This window comes from Acomys minous (genome assembly GCF_964271855.1).
Source record: "Acomys minous genome assembly, chromosome: 5".
In the NCBI taxonomy this organism is placed as follows: domain Eukaryota; kingdom Metazoa; phylum Chordata; class Mammalia; order Rodentia; family Muridae; genus Acomys; species Acomys minous.
The window spans coordinates 111,756,191-111,777,730 of record NC_140494.1 but is presented as its reverse complement, the minus strand read 5'-3'; the positions used below and the strand labels follow the sequence as shown (position 1 = coordinate 111,777,730).

The following is a 21,540-nucleotide window of genomic DNA, read 5'->3' as shown; positions in this document are numbered from 1 at the left end:
GCATAGCCTTCAACATCTTCAAAACAAGTAGATTTTGTTTCTATTTTATCCTAAATTGATCTCCATTTGTTAGAAGGTTCTAGCGCTTCCAACTAGGACACTATATTAACATGCCTAATATCTGATACACGCTAAAAGCCAGCAAAGCATTTACCTCTTTTATTATGCCTTCCTTTGTTCCAAGGGAAAAACTATGTGAGAAATGAAGCCTACAGTGTTCGTACTAGAAAAGAAGGGAATAGAGTGCAGGAAACTTTTCCTTTAAAAACATTAGAATGTGTCATGTTTAATTACTAGGACAATAGGGACAAGCTGAGCTGGTGCCAGGTAAAAGCTAACACTGGCCTCGCTGACACTGCTAGTCCAGTTTTGAATACACTGCAGTCATCATTAATCTTGTCCAACATAGTAGTGTTGAGCAGAATTCAGGGTGGAATAGGAAGTGTTTGAATATTTTCCTTTTTGGTAAGCATGTAATATTATTTTATGTCCCCCACCTAATAAGCTTTATGTATTACTTAGCCATCAGATGAAATATATACTTAAAATTCCTTGAAAAGACAATTATTTTAGAAGATGATAGTGTTTTCCACTGGTTTTTGCTGATTTGAGTGTGAGTATGTTTGTGTGTCTTTCTGTGTCTATGTCTATGTGTTTATGTGTATATATCTTTGTATGTCTGTGTATATGTATGTTTGTCTATGTGTGATATTTCTCTTATTGACATTCTTCCTGTTGAATGCTTTCTATTTACCCTATCATCAACAAAAAGAAGTTGTATCTTTTTGATTAGTTAGCCTTTATAACTTAACGTTTAAAAACTTACTTTATTGACTACAATATTTCAATTTTCTTTTTTTCCTACAGATCCTTATTTTTAACTAAGTTAATTGAAGTAAACTGCTTTAATTTTTCTCAGTTGTGTAGCTTTACATTAAATTTCAAGTTTCTTACTATTACAGTTATTTAACTGTTTCTGTGTATAAACTGGAATTTAAGTTTTGGTGTGCTTTAAGTATTATAAAATAATTTTTCAGCCATGGAAACAAAGAAGTGTTCTCCTGCCGAGGAATAAAATTGGCAGTGGATTGGTTTTTGGAAAGAGGCCACAAAGATATTACAGTTTTTGTTCCTGCTTGGAGAAAAGAGCAATCCCGCCCTGATGCCCTTATCACAGGTAAGCCCCTCTAAATGGCTGTCTGTGCCCGGAGCCGCCCACGCAGGTGCCTTCCACCCTGGGGCTCCTGATCTGTTTCTCTTTACTCAATCTATGGGACTACTGTTGTCTTGGATGAAACATTGTTTTTATTTGCCAGTTTAAAAATGATCTAATTATGTTAACTGAACACTGTTTTGTATTAGTTACTTTTCTCTTGCTGTGATAAAAACATGAGGATGGAATGTGACTGCAGCAGAAACAGCTGAGCTCACATCTCAAACCAGAAGCAGAAAGCAAAGAGCACAGTGGGAACCGCTTGAGTCTTTGAAACCCCAAAGCCTACTTCCAAGGACACACTTCCTCCAGAAAGCCACACCTCTTTAACCCTTCACACACAGTTGTCCACCAACTGGGGGAAGTAATTCAAACCTGTGAGCTTATGGGGACCGTTCTTATTTAAACCACCAAAGCTATACAAGTCAGATATTTTTTTATTTATGCAGAAATGTTAACATCAACTTTTATAAAATGCTGACTTTCTGAGATATACGCAGTAGATCCGTTTTAGCTTAGACATTTGCTCTACAGTATTTGGAAAAACACACTTAAGCTCCTCAGAAACCACTGTTATCATATCTCTATGAAATTAGCCCAGGTAGCTGTCAAGTTGTAATGACCACAGGACATAAAAGGCCTGTTCAGACCCTGATATATATGATCCAGCCAAAAAGAAGAAATTACCAGATCCCAGGAATATACTTATTTTTCACATTATTTTGTCACTTTTAGGGGAATGAGTTTAGGGCAAACATGTCCTCTTTAACATTTGGTTGGCAGCATCCAGTCTTCTGCCTCCTTCTCGTATCACCAAAACCATGAGGATCTATGTTAGCAGAACTACAGAACTTCAGAGAGGGACGGGGGTGGGGGGGGGTGGAGGGAATAAAACAGATAGACAGACATGCAGACTACATGCTTCCAATGAGAAAAATTATTTCAAGGGGTTTTTTTCAATCTAAGACCATTAAGGCATGGCCATTAACATAATGCTATGTTAAAATAGCATAAGGTGAGTAGGTAAGTGTTGGTGGAGCCTAAAGCCATGGACTCTGTCTGGTCCAAAAGGAACTGGGGACAAAAGGCTGTCTGTTTGTGGTGTCTCTTAGCACCAACACCTGGCCTCCGGGCTCACTTAGGACCTGTGGGTGCTATAAGCAAGTGTGCTGAGCAAGCTGTGAGGAACAAGGAGCAAACTAATAAGCATTCCTCCATGACTTCTCTGGATGATAGACTATAAACTGTAAGATGAATTAAAACCTTTCTCCCCAAATTGCTTTTGTTCATGGTGTTTATCAGCAATAGAAAACCTAACTAAGACATATTTTATTATGTTAATTCTGCTGTGCCTAATTTACAAATTGGGTTTATCATGGATATGATGTAAAAATATATATGTGTGTGTGTATGTGTGTGTGTATGAATGCAAAGATATACATATATATATATATATATATATATATATATATATATATATATATCACACACACACACACATATGAATCTGTACTGTCTCTGTTTTCACTTGTAACTGAGGTGGGGTGTCCTGGAGTCTTTCCCAGTGAATAAGTGGGAGGAATTACTATGCTCTTAGATTTTTTTAGTTCCTCTTAAGAAATAAATCCCAAGAAAATAAGCAGGGTGTAGGTGAAGGTCTACAACCAAAAACTCAGTGTAGTATTATTTTCAATAGAAAAAAAAAAAAGAAAGAAAGAAAGCCAATAAATTAGAACATTCCTCAATGCTACAGTGTTTAGGGAGAATTGAGAATGTTTTTTGAGTGTCTTTGTGTGTAAGTGTTCTCATCTATGCATGCCCATCTGGTGGCCAGAGGTCAACTGTGGGTGTCCTCCCCTATTGTTTTCTGCCTCACATTCTTGTCTAGAGGCTGCCAGTTAACTCAGGTCCTTATGCTTGTGCACCAACCACTTTACCCACTTAGCCATCTCCCCTTCCCATAGGCAGAATTTTTAAAAGAGAATATAGTATTATATAGAACTAATGGTTTTTTATTGTGTATTTACATGTATAAATTAAATAAATAATAATAAATTAAAATGGAGGTGGTGTGTGTGTGTGTGTGTGTGTGTGTGTGTGTGTGTGTGTATCAACAGTAGAAAATTTTATATAAAATGATTTAAGGAAAAATACCAAGAAGTTAAATAACCTTCAGTTGTGTTCTTACGGGATGTTCATTTTTCCCTATGTCTTTGTACTTTTACTTTCCTAATTTTTTTGTAAGTACCTTAAAATATTTTGATAAATACAAGATGTCGTGTTAATCTGAGCTGCTTAGCAAGACTCTGTCTGGAAAATAGAGGTAAAAAAAAATGATGCTCCATTGTACACATGTGACCTTTGTGCTTCTTGATGAAGGAAAAGTGTGAGATCAAGAAGGAAAATAATAATTTACCAGTGGGGGCATGGCTAGTCCAGCGTGCCAGGCCCTGGATGACATCAGGACACAGCTTACTTTGTAAACTCCAGGAATGATAAGCTTTCAAGGGTTCTCCTTGCCCTCATAATATTTTTCCTGACTAATGCCCTCAACCACGTAACCCCTGGTGAATGGAATAGTTCAGTCTCTTTCACTAGGTGTAAATAAATAAATAAAGATGCACCACATTTTTCAGTCATATGTTCAGACTAGCACTTTTTTTAATCTAATATTCACTTAAATATTTAACATGTACTGGCTATATTAACTTACTAGCTATATACTAAACCTGTATCTTTTTAAGCTGGAATTATCTATGTGTCATTCCAATAAATTTTTTCTACCTCACAAGCTGTTTCCTAAGTACACATTAAACAAAAATGGTGACTTTGAGGTTGCTTGCTCTGATGGTTTCTTCAGATGTGAGTTACTCAGGGGCATGATACAGGGAATAAGCTGGAAACAGCATAGTATGCATCATTTAATGTTCCCTTTATTCGTTCATCCATAGACATTCACTGAGTGTCTACTCATGTGCTTCATGGGTTAGGTACTGATGGAGACAGAGGTACCCTGCTGCCCTCCAAATGTTGTTGAAGATAACACGTAGAATAATTATAACATGTTGGGGTTTTGTTATTGACTCTGGGCTTTGGGCTTTGCCCTGGTTTTCTGTGAATTTTATAGAGATCAACAATTACATATGATTGAAATACATTCAAGTTAGGTTGAAGAACACAGTCCGTAGAGGAATTTTAATTCAGAACATGGCTGCTCTGGCAAGAGATCACATCCAAAGACCTTCTAGGTCTGTGTGATCTGGCTGGAATACAAACACGCCTTTAATCCAGGAGACAGAGGCAAGCAGATCTGAGTTCAAGGCCAGCCTGGTATAGAGCAAGCTTCAGGTAAAGAAAAGCTTAGGCCCAGGTGTAGTGATACATGCCTTTAATCACAAATGAAGGTAAAGTTAGTTTGTAGAAGAAAGCACCCATGTTTGAAAGTGATGTCTAATTGAGTGGCAGAAAAGGTGATGAATCAGAGAAGATTTGACAGACTAGGATATGCCCAACTCTCACGAGAAGAGAGAGGAAAGGGAAGCTGCTTAAGAGGCAATGCAAAGCCGGGCTGGTGGCACATGCCTTTAATCCCAACACTCCAGAGGCAGAGGCAGACAGATCGCTGTGTGTTCGAGGCCAGCCTGGTCTACAAAGCCACTGAACTCATCACAAATACCACAAGGTAACAGGTGGTAACTGTCTGTTGAAGAAATGCGGTTTTTGAAAGTTGTTAACTGACATGTGCCACCACGTTTCAGAGGACAGGATGCAGAATGTATGATGTCTGTCCCAGCACTCTGACCAGCTGGCTTCATCTTAGTGAGCCTGTGTTTTGAGAAACACACCTTGTGGTGTTTGTGAAGGGTTCAGTGGCTATTAAAGTTAAGACTGAACTAGGGGAAGAAATGTGGGTGTCAGAATAAGGAAATCTATGCATAAAACTCAAGTTCTGCTTCTGTCCACGCGGGGAAATCGGTCTCGCTGTGCCTGCTTCTTTGTTTCTGAACTGCAGTGGGCAGGCTGTGAGGAGTAAATGGGTTACTCAGAGTTTTCTTTGCTTCTTTCATTACTACAGCTTCAGACTCTCACCATCACATCTTCTATTTAGGGGGGGGGAGGGAACCTACAAAATACACCCACAGATGAGAGGAAGTGCCTGCTGCTCAGAAGCGGACCAGCGCAGAGCTGAGTGGGCTTGTCCCTGTGGCGCAACGCCTGAGAAGCTGTGTCGCCACCCTAGAGCTTGTGGCTTTAGCTCTACAGCTTTTAAGACTGGAATTTCTAAAAGTGTTGTTGAGAGTTATAGATTGTGCTATGTCTGTCAACTGTGACTCATACTGTCTGCATTCCAGTTCCTATTTTTAAAAGCGCTGAGCGTGAGGCTGTAGAGATAGCTCAGTGCTTCAGACCACTTGTCCTTGCAAAGAGCACAGGTTTGATTCCCAGCACCCGGATGGTGCTCACAACCATTTCTAACTACAGTCCCATGGGATCTAACAAACGCTTGTGGCACTAGACACACATGGGCCACAGAGACCTACATCAAGCAAAACCCTCCTATCCATAAAGTAAATGTGTGCTAATTAGAAAAGCTCTCATCATACGAAATCCATCATGTATTTAATTATGTATTTACTCCTGAACGTTCACCCTGTTCTTATTGCAGATCAGGAAATTTTACGGAAGCTAGAGAAGGAGAAAATCCTGGTATTCACCCCGTCGCGGCGCGTCCAGGGCAGGCGGGTGGTGTGCTACGACGACCGGTTCATCGTGAAGCTGGCTTTTGAGTCCGACGGCATCATTGTGTCCAATGACAACTACCGAGATTTGGCAAATGAGAAGCCGGAATGGAAGAAGTTCATAGATGAGCGGTTATTGATGTATTCCTTTGTCAATGACAAGTAAGCAAGCCAGCTGTCCCTCGATGCTGCAGTGGTACCCCTCCCGCTTGCCGCTGCCCTGACCTGACACAGGTTCCTTTTGACCACCAGCTTCCCACTAATCCTCATGGGAGCCGAAAACTGAACACTTGTGCTGTAAGAGGGCCAGCGTAAACGTGGTGCCCTTCTTAGACTGTCTGAGGGACCTGGCTGACAGAAACATCCCTCCCCTGTCCCGCCAAAAATTCCTGTCAAGTCCACTTAGAGCACAATAGCTTACTAAGCACACACATCTAAATAGTTGTTTCATCAAGGAAGACTGTGGTCATGATTGCAGACTTCAAGCTGCTGAAAGGGCATATGACATAAACACACACAAGTTACAAGAAGTAAATATACTTAAAGCACGTGGAAGAAATTTACCTATTGTTAATCTAAACCCGAAATGAGTTTATTTTCTCACCTGATTAATTCACAAAAATATGAATGCTTTCTGTTAAGGATGCATAAAAACTAGGCCAGGAGAGTTGGCTCGGCACTTGAGAACACTGGCTGCTTTTCCAGAGAACCTAAGCTGAGTTCTCAGCACCCACACGGCAGTTCACAGCCAACTGTAACTCCAGGACCAGAGGATCCAACACCTTCTTCTGGCCTCCTTGAGCACTCACACATATGCTGCACAAGCATACATGCAGGCAAAACACCTATACACATAGAAATAAATAATTTTTAAAAATTTTAATTAAAAATTTTAAATGTATGAAAACTATTGTATAATTAGCAAAAGTTAGCAAAAGCTTCAAAAATATGTTTACATGCCCGGCTTTATATTATTTCTTAGAATATATTAACGAGGAAAAAAGAAAACCCAAATAAGCTAATTTCTGTATTTAGAACTACAAGACTTATAAGATGACTAAGCATGCAATAGAAAAATCCGACAGGTTATAATGCACACCTGCTGCGGTGTTGCTCAGTTGCTCGGTTGTTACGAAGACTCCTGAGAAATGTGGGAAATGGGTGTGGGCACACACCTGTGATCTCGGCACTGCAGAGGCTGAGGCAGGATAATCACAAGTTCAAAGCCACCTGGACATAAAAAGGACAGCAAAGGAGGGAGTAAACATGGAAAGTATTTTTCTTTAGCAATGCTGGGGATGGAACGTACGGTTGCACTCAGGCCAGGCCGGTCATCTGCTGACCCACACCCCTCAGCTCTAGGGTTTTTGTTCTGTTTTGTTTTCTGTATCTTGCTTTTGTCACAGTAATGCTGTTGTTAAGTGATTTCTTTAGCCATTTTGATTGGTCCTCTTTGAGTTTTTATATTGCTCACATTCTTATTGCAGGTAAACACTTGGGCTTATTTCAAGTAGAACAGCATTATCTATTTCTGTGCATGATACGAATTTTTCTTTTGTCCATTTGATAGTCAATCCAATGATTAGTGTTCGTCCTTAGATTTAGTTCCTTCTTTTAGTAGTAGGGGTCAAAGCCAGGACGTCACATGTGCATGCTGGGCAAGCGCTCTGCCACAGTGAAGCACAGCCTCAACGGCCTTGCTCCTTAGTCTTTGTGAAGCAGGGTCTCTTAACTCATGCAGCCTGGCCTTGAACTCGTTCTGTAGCCCAGGAAGCCTGGACTTGCAATCCTCTTGCCTTAACCTCCTCTGCTTGCCAAGTCTCAGAGTCCTGTCCTCCTGCCTCAGCCTCAGGCAACTGGGACCACAGGTGTGCTTGCCTCCTTGGCTCTGTTTTCCTCTCAGGTGAGAAGCCATTTAACTATGAGAAGAAAACAGACTTCAGAGTCATGTACAATTGCATCTTGGCTTTGTCATTGGATGTTAGATACAAAGTGCATTAATTCATCTGAACCTAAATTAGATTTATTTCTTGATGTATAAGATGGAGCTTGTGCTTGGAAATGCAGAGGTGTGTGAGGCACATCTGCCACATATGGTGTCGATCAAGTCTCCGTCCTCACTGCTGCCCCTCTCCCGCCTTTCCCTTCTCAACTGCTCCTAGTGACTCCCCACCTGGCCTGCACACCCTTGCAAGACTGCTGCTGACAGAGCTCTCCTAAAATACCCTAGTATTATTCAGATCCTTACAAGCATCCCAAGACAGAGAGGGGAAAATAATGTGTCAGGAGATGCTACCTCAAAACTTACTTAAACTAAATCAAATACAGTTAAGGTGAGAGCTGAGCTTGCCAGGAGACCTTGGCTTAAAGTAGGGTTCTTTTTATCTTATAAGTACTATTCAAGACATTTGGATTAAAGTCTCAATAAAACAGAGCGAGTGAATGTTTATATCTTTAGTATTAAATTAACCTTCTTTTTATGTGTTCTTTTTTATTGTTATCTCTGTGACAGGTTCATGCCCCCTGATGACCCTCTTGGCAGACACGGCCCAAGTCTGGATAACTTTCTGAGGAAGAAACCCATTGTCCCTGAGCACAAAAAGCAGCCTTGTCCATATGGTAACTGCCTTTACAAATACTTAACATGTACCTTTACAGCACTATATATGGTTAAAGTTTGGCTACTATAAATAAACATTGAAAATCTTACATGGTATACTATGTGCTTCTTTTGATTATAATTAAATTTAAGAAAGTATGTTAGCCTTCAAAATTGTTTTTACCTATTTGGGTTCAATACAGAAATTTCTCTGAGTGAAAATAGTGTTAATTCTGTTTGAAGTTAGCGTTTATGGGAATGAAAATGAGGAGTCGTTCCGTCTCAGTCCGACTCAGCTCAGCGGAGCTTTACGGTGTTGCAGCAGTGCAGTTGCTCTTCTTAGCAGAGCTCCCCACCCAGTTGTACAGGCCTGGGAAAGAAGAGGCAGCTGTGATCAGAGATATCCGCTGAGACCTTCCTCAGCGCCCTCCCTAGTAAGCAAGAAGCCTGGGGAGAGCGAGGGCAGACTAGGGCATAGCCCAGCTCCCATTCCTGCCTGTTTGACCAGTTCAGATAGGCAGCCTCGTCGACCGGGCGGGGTCTCGGGGTGTGCGCCTTGGCCTAACTGACTCTGTCTTCACAGGAAAGAAGTGCACCTACGGGCACAAGTGCAAGTACTACCACCCAGAAAGGGGCAGCCAGCCTCAGCGCTCAGTGGCCGATGAACTCCGTGCCATGTCTAGGAACACAGCAGCCAAAACCACAAACGAAGGAGGGCTGGTGAAAAGCAACAGTGTTCCTTGCAGCACCAAGGCTGACAGCACTTCGGACGTTAAACGAGGTGCTCCAAAGAGGCAGTCAGACCCAAGCATAAGGACTCACGTCTACCAAGACGTAGAGGAAAAGCTTCCCACCAAAAACAAATTGGAAACCAGGTCTGTACCTTCCTTAGTTAGCATCCCAGCCACTTCTACTGCAAAACCCCAAAGCACTACATCTTTAAGCAATGGCCTTCCATCTGGAGTTCATTTCCCACCTCAGGATCAAAGACCACAGGGACAATACCCTCCAATGATGATGGCAACCAAAAATCATGGAACGCCAATGCCTTATGAACAGTATCCAAAATGCGACTCCCCGGTTGACGTTGGGTATTATTCCATGTTGAACGCATATTCAAATCTGAGTATCTCAGGCCCCCGAAGTCCTGAAAGGCGTTTCTCGTTAGACACTGACTATAGGGTAAATTCTGTAGCGTCAGACTGCAGCAGCGAAGGGAGCATGAGCTGTGGGAGCAGCGACTCCTATGTGGGGTACAATGACCGGTCCTATGTCAGCTCCCCTGACCCGCAGCTGGAAGAGAGTCTGAAGGCTCAGCACCTGCACCCTCATGGCCGCCTTAATTCCCAGCCCTTCCTGCAGAATTTACACGATCCTCTGACCAGAGTGCAGAGCTACAGTCACGAAGAACCAAAGTTCCATCACAAGCGTCCTCTCCCTCACTTGGCTATGCATCTGCAGCACCCCGCTGTGGGCGCCCGGTCCAGCTGTCCTGGAGATTACCCCTCTCCTCCAAGTTCAGCACACGCTAAGGCACCACACCTAGGGAGGTCCTTAGTGGCCACGAGAATAGACAGCATTTCTGACTCTCGCCTCTATGATAGCTCTCCTTCAAGACAGAGAAAGCCTTACTCTCGCCAGGAAGGCCTAGGAAGCTGGGACAGGCCAAGCTATGGTGTGGACGCCTACGGCTATCGGCAGACTTACTCCTTACCCGACAATTCCACACCCCCCTGCTATGAGTCGATCACCTTCCAGAGCCTGCCTGAGCAGCAGGAGCCCACCTGGCGAATCCCGTACTGTGGGATGCCGCAAGATCCTCCGAGGTACCAGGACAACCGAGAGAAGATCTATATCAATTTGTGCAACATCTTCCCCCCTGACCTTGTGAGGCTGGTCATGAAGAGGAATCCTCACATGACAGACGCCCAGCAGCTGGCCGCAGCCATCTTAGTGGAGAAGTCACAGCTGGGTTATTGAAAAGATGATGCATCTTTGTGGTGTTGAGTAGTTTTTTGTTCAGCTCAGATGCTGAGGGAGGTTTGCTACAATAGCACACGTGATCTCCTTCTCAGCGGGGAGGTTATATAGTATCCATTTATGTGAAATACTGCATCATGGAATCTGTATGGAACCCCACTTGGTGGACATATCACGGGATTGTTTTACATTCAAACTTTTTTTTTTTTTTAACCTTTTCTTTTTAAAGCTATACACTTGGCTGGAAATTTCTCCAGTTTGATTTAATAGATGTATCTGTGATCTTTGATATTCCTCTTTGGTGCATCAGGGGTTTATATGCAGCACTTTTTATCCTTGTTTCCTGTCTTATTAACTTGGTGTTTGTCTGTCAACTGCAAGCAATTGCAGTACCTTCAGGAGGTGGAGGTACTGGACTAGACCTAGCAAACTATTTCCTCAAGCCAAGCTTAACTAGAATCCTTCACAGCTTCCTAAGTTATTTTTATTTGGGGGAAGTGGGCTTCTTTGTGCTATAATCCTTATTTATAGGAACAAAGATATACTACAGCACTGACTTTATATTTTAAACAAAATGCAAGTTACCAGTTATGTTAAAATGGGTAAGAGTATATATTAGAATGATTTCCAGTGTGGCACTTTTTATTATTTTATTTTTGTTTTGAATATTTCCTGTTAATAAAATTAGTTACTTTAAGTGGTCATTTTAAAAGAAAGCAGATGCAATCAACGGGAAAAATGTTTCCATTTTCTTTCTTTCTTTCTTTCTTTTTTTTAATGAATAAGGCAAAAGCCGTAACTATTACAGGTTAAAGCTTTGTTTTCCAGCTAAAATGTGCTTTTTGACAGTAGAAATGGGATTGAAGTCCTAGATTTCCATTAACATGTATTTTTAATGTCTGTCTTTTTGTGGGAGGCACAATGCTGGATGAATAACCCATTCACAGTACTTGCCTGTTTTTAATGAATTTAGGTATTCTCAATGCAACTTTTATATTTAATACACTTAGCTTTCCTGCTATTTATCGAGGCTGACCTGAGATGGTCTGATGTGTTGAGGATATGCAACATTTACTGATACTGCACTATAGAAATGGCAACAAAGGACTTGTAAATGGTAACTTAATTTTTTTGTAAGATATTGTATATTTTCCATTTTCCTGCAGGTAGTTTTTTTTTGGGGGGGGGGCCTGTTATATTATTAAGGCCAGACTCTTGCCACAAATAGTGTAGTTTAGATACAGACTAAAGTCTGTTCTAGTATTAGTAAGGGATATTTCTGGTTGCAAAGTCATGGGTTTTGCTTGCTGTAGTGACCTGAGGATTGGGAGACTGATTTATGATCAGTGCAGACAGTCTTGTGATGGGCAGAAGTTGCCTCTGATTTTGCTTGTCGTGAAGGACAAGGCCAGCTCTGCTCCGGTAGTTAGCCTGGATGCTCTGGTCTGGATGGTCCTGCAGTCTGAGAGAGGCAAAGCCCTGAAAACCAGAAAGTACCTTTTACTGTTGATACAAATTGTATCTTTTTAACAATAAGAGCTATTTTGATTTGTAGATCTAGTGAAAAACACAGATGTGTAACTATAATTAGACTTTTGGGCAACATTTTATCCCTTATTTAAATACAAAATTTTAAAGAAAAATTGAAGTCTAGAATAGGGTAGAAAATAAAAGTAACAATTAAGGTAAATAAAGGTGTCTGTCTTAGTTTTATATATTAAAATATATTAAATAAATTTATTGGCATTTTCTTTCTCCTAAAACTTACCTAGTGTGAACTTAAAATAAAGGTAAAATGCTGCCTGAAAATAACGTCCAAGCATCTTCGACTAGGATAACATTTTCACTACTTGTGTGACACTGTGTGTTGCATGGAGTAGGATTTGGGTACACAGTAAATGCTTCTAAATGGCATTGTGCATATTAGCATATCCAATAATCTGAACCATGTTCAGCAAACTTAATTCAGGAAAGTGATGCTCTACAGTTACTGCTGTTGTGTTTGAGTGAGGGTGGCACACATCTTTACCCAGAGTGTGATACAGAGGGTGCCATACCAGCCATCCCAAGCAGTGTCTGTCTGAGAGTGACACTGCCAACTTGTGAAACTGTCCTCAATCTTGTGGTTATCTGCAGGACAGGTTGAAATGTGGAGGATAAATGAATGCCAAAAACAAGGTTGCAAATGTGGGGTTCCTCTTACCCAGCCTACGCAGTTGTACCGTGAGGCCAGAGTAGGAAGTCACCTCAAATGAACGTATCACTTTTGCTTCATTTTAGCACTGTGATTGTTTGGAAATGGGCAAAATGACCAATATTATTTAAGTGAGATCTTATGTTTAAAAAAAAAAAAAGGACATGTCTTAAAATTCGGCCTTCTTATGTTTTAGCTGACTAGTTGCCCTCTTTTTCATCTTTAATATAATCCTTGCAGTGTGTGTCATGGAGTGGGTAGCTCTGCCCCACCCCCACCTACATTCTCAGTGCCATTAGCTGTGTGCTAAGGAAAAGCATTCTTATGACAGGAGGGCAGTCTGTCTGCCCCCTTTAATGAAGCACCAACATTGCTTGCCTAGTTTAAGAAAGAATAAGACAATTGGCAGGCTTTAGCTACATTAAATTCTCAAATATCTCAAGTTACAAACAAAGGAGTCCATTATCAAATTCCTAGCTGATCATAAACCTTAATTTTAGCTAAAAATCTGTCTTCCCAATTGCTAATTCTATTTACCAGACTTGCTAGAATAAATAACCTGAAAATGATGTGCCAATAAGTAGTAAAAATGTCAGAATTGGTCAGCTGGTTAAAAAGGACCCAGACTGGAATATTCTGCCCCTGAATAATAGACAGTTGACTGTACTTTATGCAGTAATTAGCAGTTCGTTGTCCCTGTGTCTTAGTCCAGAGGGAATAGTACCTAACTGGCCAAAATGGCCCTTAGAATTTCCTCTTCTCTTGCATGTAATACAGACATTTTCAGTCTCATTATCCTAATGGGAGTTTGTCACTGGCCTAAACAGTGCAAGTAATGGTCACCAGTGTGAAACATTTGACACTGGTGGAAACTTGAATTTTTGTTTTTATGAAAATACACTTATGAGAATATATAATATACCTAAAGAGGGTGTTTTATATATACACATGTTTGTTATGAAGTATTAAAAATGAGGGATTGTCCTTTAATGGCAACATTTTCCTGACTGAACTATTTCTTTGAGTTGTGAATGACCAAGTCTAGGGTCGATTTGACCAATGATGAGATTCAGAGCCACTTACGTGGAAGCAAACACTTGGTTATATTCTTGGTATTTTTAAAGATTATTTTGATAATTTTAATAGAATGTGTAATTTTTAAATACACAAAAAGTAGTATTGATTATACAAATGATTATTTAACATGTCTTTTATGGATGTATCTATATGTATATAGACAGTAATATATTTATAAAACAAATATACTTTATGTTGTATTTTTTAGTTTGTATTAGATGTATGACTGTGTGTGTATATATGCACGTGGTCACACGTGTATCTATATGTGTCTATCTGCTGCCTGCCTTTCTGTGTTTGAAAGTTGAAACCCTTTTTCCCTGACTTACTGGTATTTAAAGTGTATTTGATTTTTTTTTCCTCCTCCTTTTACTATCCTTATTCCTTATTCAAGATAAAATAAGAGGTACAGTTTTCTAGTCTCAGTTGCTGGATGGTTCTTCCATTTTATTAATGTCTAGTTCTTAGAGAATGCCTGACATCAAGCAGATTATGGCTAGAGATGATGATTATGTTCCAAATATATTAAAAGTGAAAAACCCCAGCTGTGATGGAAAAGTTTCAGAATACACACCAATGAACAAAATAAGCATAACGATGGAGTCCCACCCATCCCAGGACGCAGGAAGCCAGGTACCTCTGAAAGCAAAGAAGCATGTGTTGTTCTCGATGCCCTGGGAAGAAAGCCCTAGGTGATGTGCCAGCAGCTCTTTCTGTGTCGGACCTGGTAGTAAATGACTGAGGCTCCTCAGAGAATCATACAGGCTCTTAACTGCTCACCTTTGCCTTTACAAGTATAGAAGCCACAGGCAACATACAGATATAAATGTGACTTTTTTAAAATAAAATTTTATTTACAGACACAAAGCAACAGGCCAGTTTTTAGCTGTGGGCCGTTCCCCAGCCCTGTTCCTGAGGTAGAAAGCCAGACATATTTAGCAGTGAATCCTGGTGTATGTTAATATAACAAACAATAACTGCATCTTAGCCACCATCTAGAGGTAGTCACTGGGGTCCCTCAGAAGATGATTGTGTGACAGCATATCAAAGCTCCTTAATGCACTTGTTAAATCATACCCATCATTTGAGGTGTTACTTGTCTAACCACTAAAAAAAAATTGTAAAGATGATATGAGAATTGGAATTTTTGCTTGAGTTTCTATTTATGAATAAGAATCCTTCATCTTTTGTTTCTCAGTGGGCCCATGGACCAAAAACCAGTCTGTTTTAAAACTCAGCCACAAATTTTTCAAAAATGGCGTTTGTCAGTTCCATTTTTCTGGGAATGTTTGTCTTCTGATACTTGGCAGGCCTACCCTCCTTTATCAGTGGGTCTAAAGATTACAATTTAACAGTTTGGGACTGCTCTGTAATATTTAAAGCTGACTAGTCTAATAGCTATAATGAGTGTGTTTGTTACATTGTCTCTCTCTCAGTAAGAAACACGTATGTCTTCTCTGTCTAAATGTCACGGTGGAGGTTTTAGATACCTTAGGGACTGCCACGGGGGTGACATTCTTATGATCAGCTGGAAGTCTGGTTGACTTGAGGTACAGCACACTGAGCATGCTCACCACAGCACTTCTTTCATGGTGTCACAGCAATAACACTGTCTCCATAGGATCGTTAAATAAAACGGAAACCACCACCTACTTAAGTGGTCTCACTCTCTTTTAAAATTGGAATGCAACTCTGGTTTTAACAGTTTTTTTTTTCCATAATACTCTCACCTCCTTGCCTGTTACTCATGTAATGACAATACTGACATATTTATATATATGGCTTTTTTTTCCCGAGGATCCTCAATCCTTCAGATTTAAACAATTTCAGGTTTTGACCATTTGGCAGTAGGAAATGTCTATGCATGTTTTCAATCTTTATAAACCTGAGACGTTCATTTCTTAATCTACATACTGAACTTTCTGTCCAGGTATTTCAGGTGAACAAGGTGTTTCCCAGCCAAGCTTACCCCACTTCTCTCTAGAGCAGCTCATATCTCACAAGAAAACAAAGTACAACGGTTGTTTTATAAGGTATATACACATACATCTGTATATGTATGTGTGTGTATATATATATTTCCTCTGGGTTTTTTTTAAATTATCAATTTCAACCTTCTGTTAAATACTACAGACATGGTGTACCCTTCTGTCAAGTTTCCTTTTCCTCCCAACTATAGTTGTATGCTGGTAGAAAATTTCCTTATTGATCCTTCAAGCTTTTCTTATAGGAAAAAATAAGGTAATGAATATGTTTAGAGCAACCATTTTATAAACATATTGTTCTGTTATGTTAACAGATAAACAGTATCTGTCTGTTCTGTGTTTTTCTGTAATGGGATTTTTACAATCTCAAAAGCAGTGGAAACAGCTATATATGATTCTGCCGTGGAGGGGTAAATACTAAAATATTCATTTTTCCTATGGTAGGCTGTTGTTTCATGAAAAAAAAAAGGTCTCATATAACACCATAGATGCTAAATAAACAAAGCACTTCCTTCTCTGTTCTCCTGGCTTTCCCGAATTCTGTGGTTAATGACATTGGGCTCCGCTGTAAGTGGTGCACATGTTAAGCATTGATGTAATTGTTAGAACCACAATTAATCCCTATTAAACTGCAATTAAATATCAAAAACAACTAGTCATGACTCAAAACACGGTGAGTGTTTTCTTTCTGTTTGTCTCTAAGTCTGGTGATTCTGAAGTGTCTGTTCGTGTGGCTAAGACAATGTGGTTGTGGATCGGGACCTTGTCCGCTGAGTTTACAGAAAGGCTGACTGCTGTAGGTGTCCTTGTTCTCATGAAGGCCAGCATGGAATTAAAAGGTGCTGAGAAGGCTTCTCTTGGTGGGAGGTATGGACTGGGATGGTAAACCAAGGGGGGTAACTGATGCATGTGAACCCCAAACGGGCTCCACATGCATCCTTCAGGGTCTCTTTCTTGTAAGTTAAGCTGGAGTCTAAAAGCAATACAGTCAACATGAGTAAGTTCTTTAAAAGAAAAAACCAGACCAAACAAATAATAAGTTTATTTTGTTGATAGTTGAGGCTCAAAAACCTAGATCACTGTAGATAAACGTTTCATTTCTTCCAGAGATTAGAAGAGACAGCAGGCAGAGGTTAACATGTGAAACTCATGTGCTTGAATCCATCTTGCACATGTTAGTAATAGTAAGAGACACCACACACACAGTCTGCCAAGTCAAGGAAATCAGCTCTAGTCGTTCCCAAACTCCCTTGTAAAATGAGATTCACGGGTTCCTGTTTCCAGGACGCGATGAGGAGGGGAGCTCAAGGGTAGGAGCAAGTAAGTCCACTGCTGACTGGCCCTGCTTTTGAGCCTTGAGACAGGAAACGTCTCTTGATCCCTGCTGTTCTGCAGAGTTGTGTCTTCCTGACCCAATTTTATTTTGCTCAGTGGAAATATTCTACTTCCATTGTGGTCATTATAACAAGATGTTCTGATGGTGTTTTGATTAAATTCTAGTGGGATTTTCCTCCTCTCTCACTTCGCAGACCTTTGCTTTCCAGCTGACATCCCTAAAATTGGTACTTTGCATTGGCCAATCCACTTAACAGCTTGAGCTAAGAACTTCCTGGCCGACTTACTGTGTTTGGCTCAAGCCGCACATGCGCATTTGAATATTGGTGCTGTCATAGTTGTCAGAGACTTCAACATATCCAAAAGCAACATTTAGTGGGAGAGACTTCCAGTCTTCCCAGGACTACCTGAGCCCGGAACAGGAGACTACTACAGTGTTAACTGCATATAGTACTCTATTTCTTTCAGATCCAGTCTTCTTGTTTGAAGAGGAAAGTTAACACACACACACACACACACACACACACACACACACACACACACACACACGTGAAAGAGGAATGTCGCAAAAAGCAACTGTAATGCTGAGTTTATTCAAAACAAAATGCCTGGACCTGGGCCTTTGCCACACTCCTGTCTTCCCCTCGTTCTGAGACAAAGGTGAAAGCATTCTCAACTTTGCATCTGGGAAACAACCCAACCAAAGTTGTAACAGATATTGGGATAGGGTAGCTGCCAGGAATTGTAGGAAGACCAGCTTTGAAAGTTTCTCCATCTCCTCTTACAAGACCTTAGCACAGAGACTGTGACAGACTCCCTGGGAAGAGACTGGAGCAAGGACACGGTGACAGGAGTGTGAGCTTTGGAGCAGTGCTCCCATGTGAACAAGACTTTGATCTTTGATCATGAAGCTTGGCTATGCCCTCCACTGTAGATGGAATAATTTCCTACCTCACAGATGTCCAACTCAGTGATGGCAGCACATGTGTGGCTCAGGGTCCAAGAAGCCTGGTGTACATGCTTGGGACTGCTCGTTCCTCTCGGGGGCATCCTCTGGCTCAGAGTGGGGCCACCATGGAAGGAGGAAGGGAGGACTCCTGGGGTGAGGAGCCCCGCTGATAGGTCTTCTGTAGTTTTGAGACAATTTTGAGTATCAAATTGTCCTTCCTATCCTGATCTCTTCTTTACTTTGGTCCTGGCCCCATTGAAGGAGCCAGGCATGTAGGCCACAGCCTGCTGCCCAGCCTGGCCTCAGTCCATGCTGAGTGCTTTCCTTACCATTTCAACCTTCATGCACAGAGACCGGGGGAGGGAAAGCATAGGTGACAGCTATGATGGGTGGATATTGAAGGCTACAGAAGTCCCTTACACGTTGCGGGATGCTTTGTGGCACTCCTGGTTTCCCTCCTAGATGTCAGTTCCACCCAGTCGTAACAATCAAGGGTGTCTCCAGACATATCCCCTGGTGCTAGTGGGTGTATAGAACATGCAACCTAGAGGCATGACAGCACAGACATGACCATCACATGGAGGCCCTCAAGAGCTCAAGTCTAAATACCGGGACAATCAGATGAGCACGCTGTGGTTTGGTGATGGTAGGTTTCTGATGATGGAACTTTAGTTCCTAATTGGCATTGTGAAGGCAGTGTACCCTTTAAGAGGTGGGACTTCATGGAAAGTGATTAAGTCCCGGGGTACCACCCTGAGAAGGGTTGTTTTAGTTCTCATAAGCTCAGGAAGCTTCGGAGGGATGCTCTCAGCCCTTCCGCACTCAGCCAAGTCCCTTTCTGTCTCTTCACTGGTGGAGTGATGGGCACCCCAGGCCTCATGAGGACCACAGAGCCAGGACGTTTGGATGATCAGACTCACAAGTCAAATGTCTTTTGTCGAGTATCTGTGTCCTATAGTCTAGCAGAATAGATAGGCTAAGGCCCTCTGTTTCAGGTAGGGTTTCTATTGCTGTGATGAAACACCATTACCAAAAGCAACTTGGCTTACACTTTTACATCATAGCCCATCCTCGAAGGACAGGTCAGGACAGGAACTTAAACCAGGCAGGAACCTGGAGGCAGGAGCTGATGCAGAGGCCATGGAGGGGTGCTGCTTGCTGGCTTGCTCTCCATGGCTTGCTCAGCCTGCTTTCTTAATAGAACCCAGGACCACCAGGATGGTGGATGGCTGGACCCTCCCACCTCAATCAAATGCCCTACAGACTTGCCTACAGATTGATCTTATGGAGGCATTTTTCTGAATTGCTCCTCCATTTCAGATGACTCTAGCTGTGTCAAGTTGACAAAACTAGCCAGCATACCCTCACCAAACAGTGCCCATGCTCACTCTTTTCCTGTGTGTACCCTAGAAGAGGTTCTCTGGCTATTTCTGAGCACTGCATTAGTTGGGAGAGGAAAGTGCTACTCCAATGGAAATGGTGAGGGGCAAAATGCCCTGAAAAAGGCCCCCCCAAAAAGGGTATCTGAGGCTGTGGGTGGACCACCGCAGGCAACGTGTGGAGCCTTTCCATAATACAAATGGAGTGGCTAGCAAAGAAGGCATTTCCACTGGAGTGGACCAGATTGCAGGAAGACTAGAAACTGGGGGGGTCTAGGCATAGAAACCTACAGAGGCTTGACTCAAAAGCCATGCTCGGCTGTGACATTGGAAGGCCTCTCTGGCTTGGCATCTAGCAGCCTTGATGGAAAGAAAACACTGGAGAACCATTTATATGGCTGTCACTGCAGCCAAAGGGGTGAAAGGCATTTGAAGGAATTCTTTAGTGTGTTTGTTGAGTAAAATTAGACACTGCAGAGTGTACACACATTAGCTCCAGTAAGTGTAATCAGCAACCCGGGGCTGATACCCCTTTCGGGAAAGGCTTGGGGTCTGGTAAGTGCACAGTTGGGTGTCACCTCTTCAACTGACTCCTCAGATGCATCCCCATTGTGAGCACTTGTCATGCTGTCTCCTGATCTGTGAATGTGACGGTCTGGCTTTTATAACTCAGTGAAAAGCTGAATTATACAACCCACTTCTCCCATCCTGGCTTAAAACCTGGTTTTGTATTTGTGTATCCATGCACAGGGCCATGGCTTTGGTTTTATTGAGAGAAAATGGGATTCTGTCCTTAAATTGTGATGTCAGTGTAGAAGTCCAGCTGGCTTCCATTTAGTGTCCTACTCAGTCTGAAGCCAGTGTAATGCATAACCACTTGTTTGTCCCCAAGGCCATGGCTAGAAGAGGATATTGATTTGTAAGGCTTACTCATGCTGACCAAGGAATGTTCACTGGCCCCCGCTTAGCAAATGCCACCCAGCTGACTCAGCCTTGAGAACATTTGGTCCCTGTGGTGTCTGAGGAGAACAATAAATCCAACTCCTCCTCTTGGACAAGTGCTTCTGGGCCTTCCGTGTGGTTCCTGGTGAAGGAGCCTTGGTCTCACCTAGGCAGACTCTGTAAATGGAGATGCTCAAGGCAAGGCTGTGGTCTGTACTGTCCGAAAGTCTGAGAAATGATTACAGCATGTTGCCTAGCAAACCGTCCAGGTGAGTCAGATGTCCGTTTAATGAGAAACACAGGACTGAGCAATAAAGCGAAGGATTAATTAGGTAGGGCTGGAGCATCACGTTGAGCCTGACTGAAGTGCCTTGCCAGAGTGTGCAGACCTAGTCTGGGGCAGCGAGATGGATCTCCTCTCTACCACTGAATCCCAAGAAGTCAGGCTCACCCTCCCTGTGGTCACCTCTGTGAGGCAAGAGGTGGGGGTAACTGTGGGCTTTGTGCAGCCAGTCAGCTCTCCCAAAAGAAAACATGAGAAAACAGAGTCATCCACAAAGGCTCCAGTCAATGCCTGCATCTTCCTGAAAGGAATGCAGAGTACATCCTAGGCCTGGGGCTGAGCACTCATCATACGTGTGGCTTCTATGTGAAGACCAGTGAAGAATCCTATCGTGACATATTTTGCACGACTTTTATGAAAATTCTTAAAGTCTACCTTTGTGCCTGGCAAGTACCTGTCACACTCAACAGATCTCTGCAGCACAGCACGTTCTTAAGGTGACACTCTGCAGTGTGACTCAGCTATGTGAACAGTCACCCTCATGTCAGACGGCTGAGTCACACTGCAAACCCGTCACCCAGCGCTTCAGTCCTTGCAAATGCAAAGCGCCCTCAGCTGGGCCGGTGCCACTGCATGGATTACTAATGCCGCCGCGCTACACTCCAGCTCTGCCACTGAACCCCACTCATCTTTCTTTCTCCAAACACCGGCCTGTTTCTTAGTAGCACACACTCAGTGAAATCAGAGAAGATGAGAAATAGACATGGACTGGTGAGGTCCCCATGGTCAGCAGGACCTCTTTGTGAGTGTGACAGCCACTGCCTGCCACCGACGGGCAAAATGAAGTGGGAATCCAGGCTCCAGA

General features: G+C 42.1%; 1 protein-coding gene across 3 annotated transcripts in view; it reads left to right on the top strand.

The window, feature by feature from the left end:
• Window positions 1–13,077, top strand: part of ZC3H12C (zinc finger CCCH-type containing 12C) — a 51,999-nt gene extending 38,922 nt beyond the window's left edge. For all 3 annotated transcript variants that reach the window (XM_084781669.1, XM_084781668.1, XM_084781670.1), the window contains exons 3-6: window positions 1,038–1,177; window positions 5,880–6,114; window positions 8,465–8,571; window positions 9,135–13,077. In XM_084781669.1, the coding sequence (XP_084637795.1) occupies window positions 1,038–1,177; window positions 5,880–6,114; window positions 8,465–8,571; window positions 9,135–10,531 (1,879 nt within the window). In that variant the 3' untranslated portion in view covers window positions 10,532–13,077. The remainder of the gene's footprint in view (window positions 1–1,037; window positions 1,178–5,879; window positions 6,115–8,464; window positions 8,572–9,134) is intronic.
• Window positions 13,078–21,540: the final 8,463 nt, after the last annotated feature.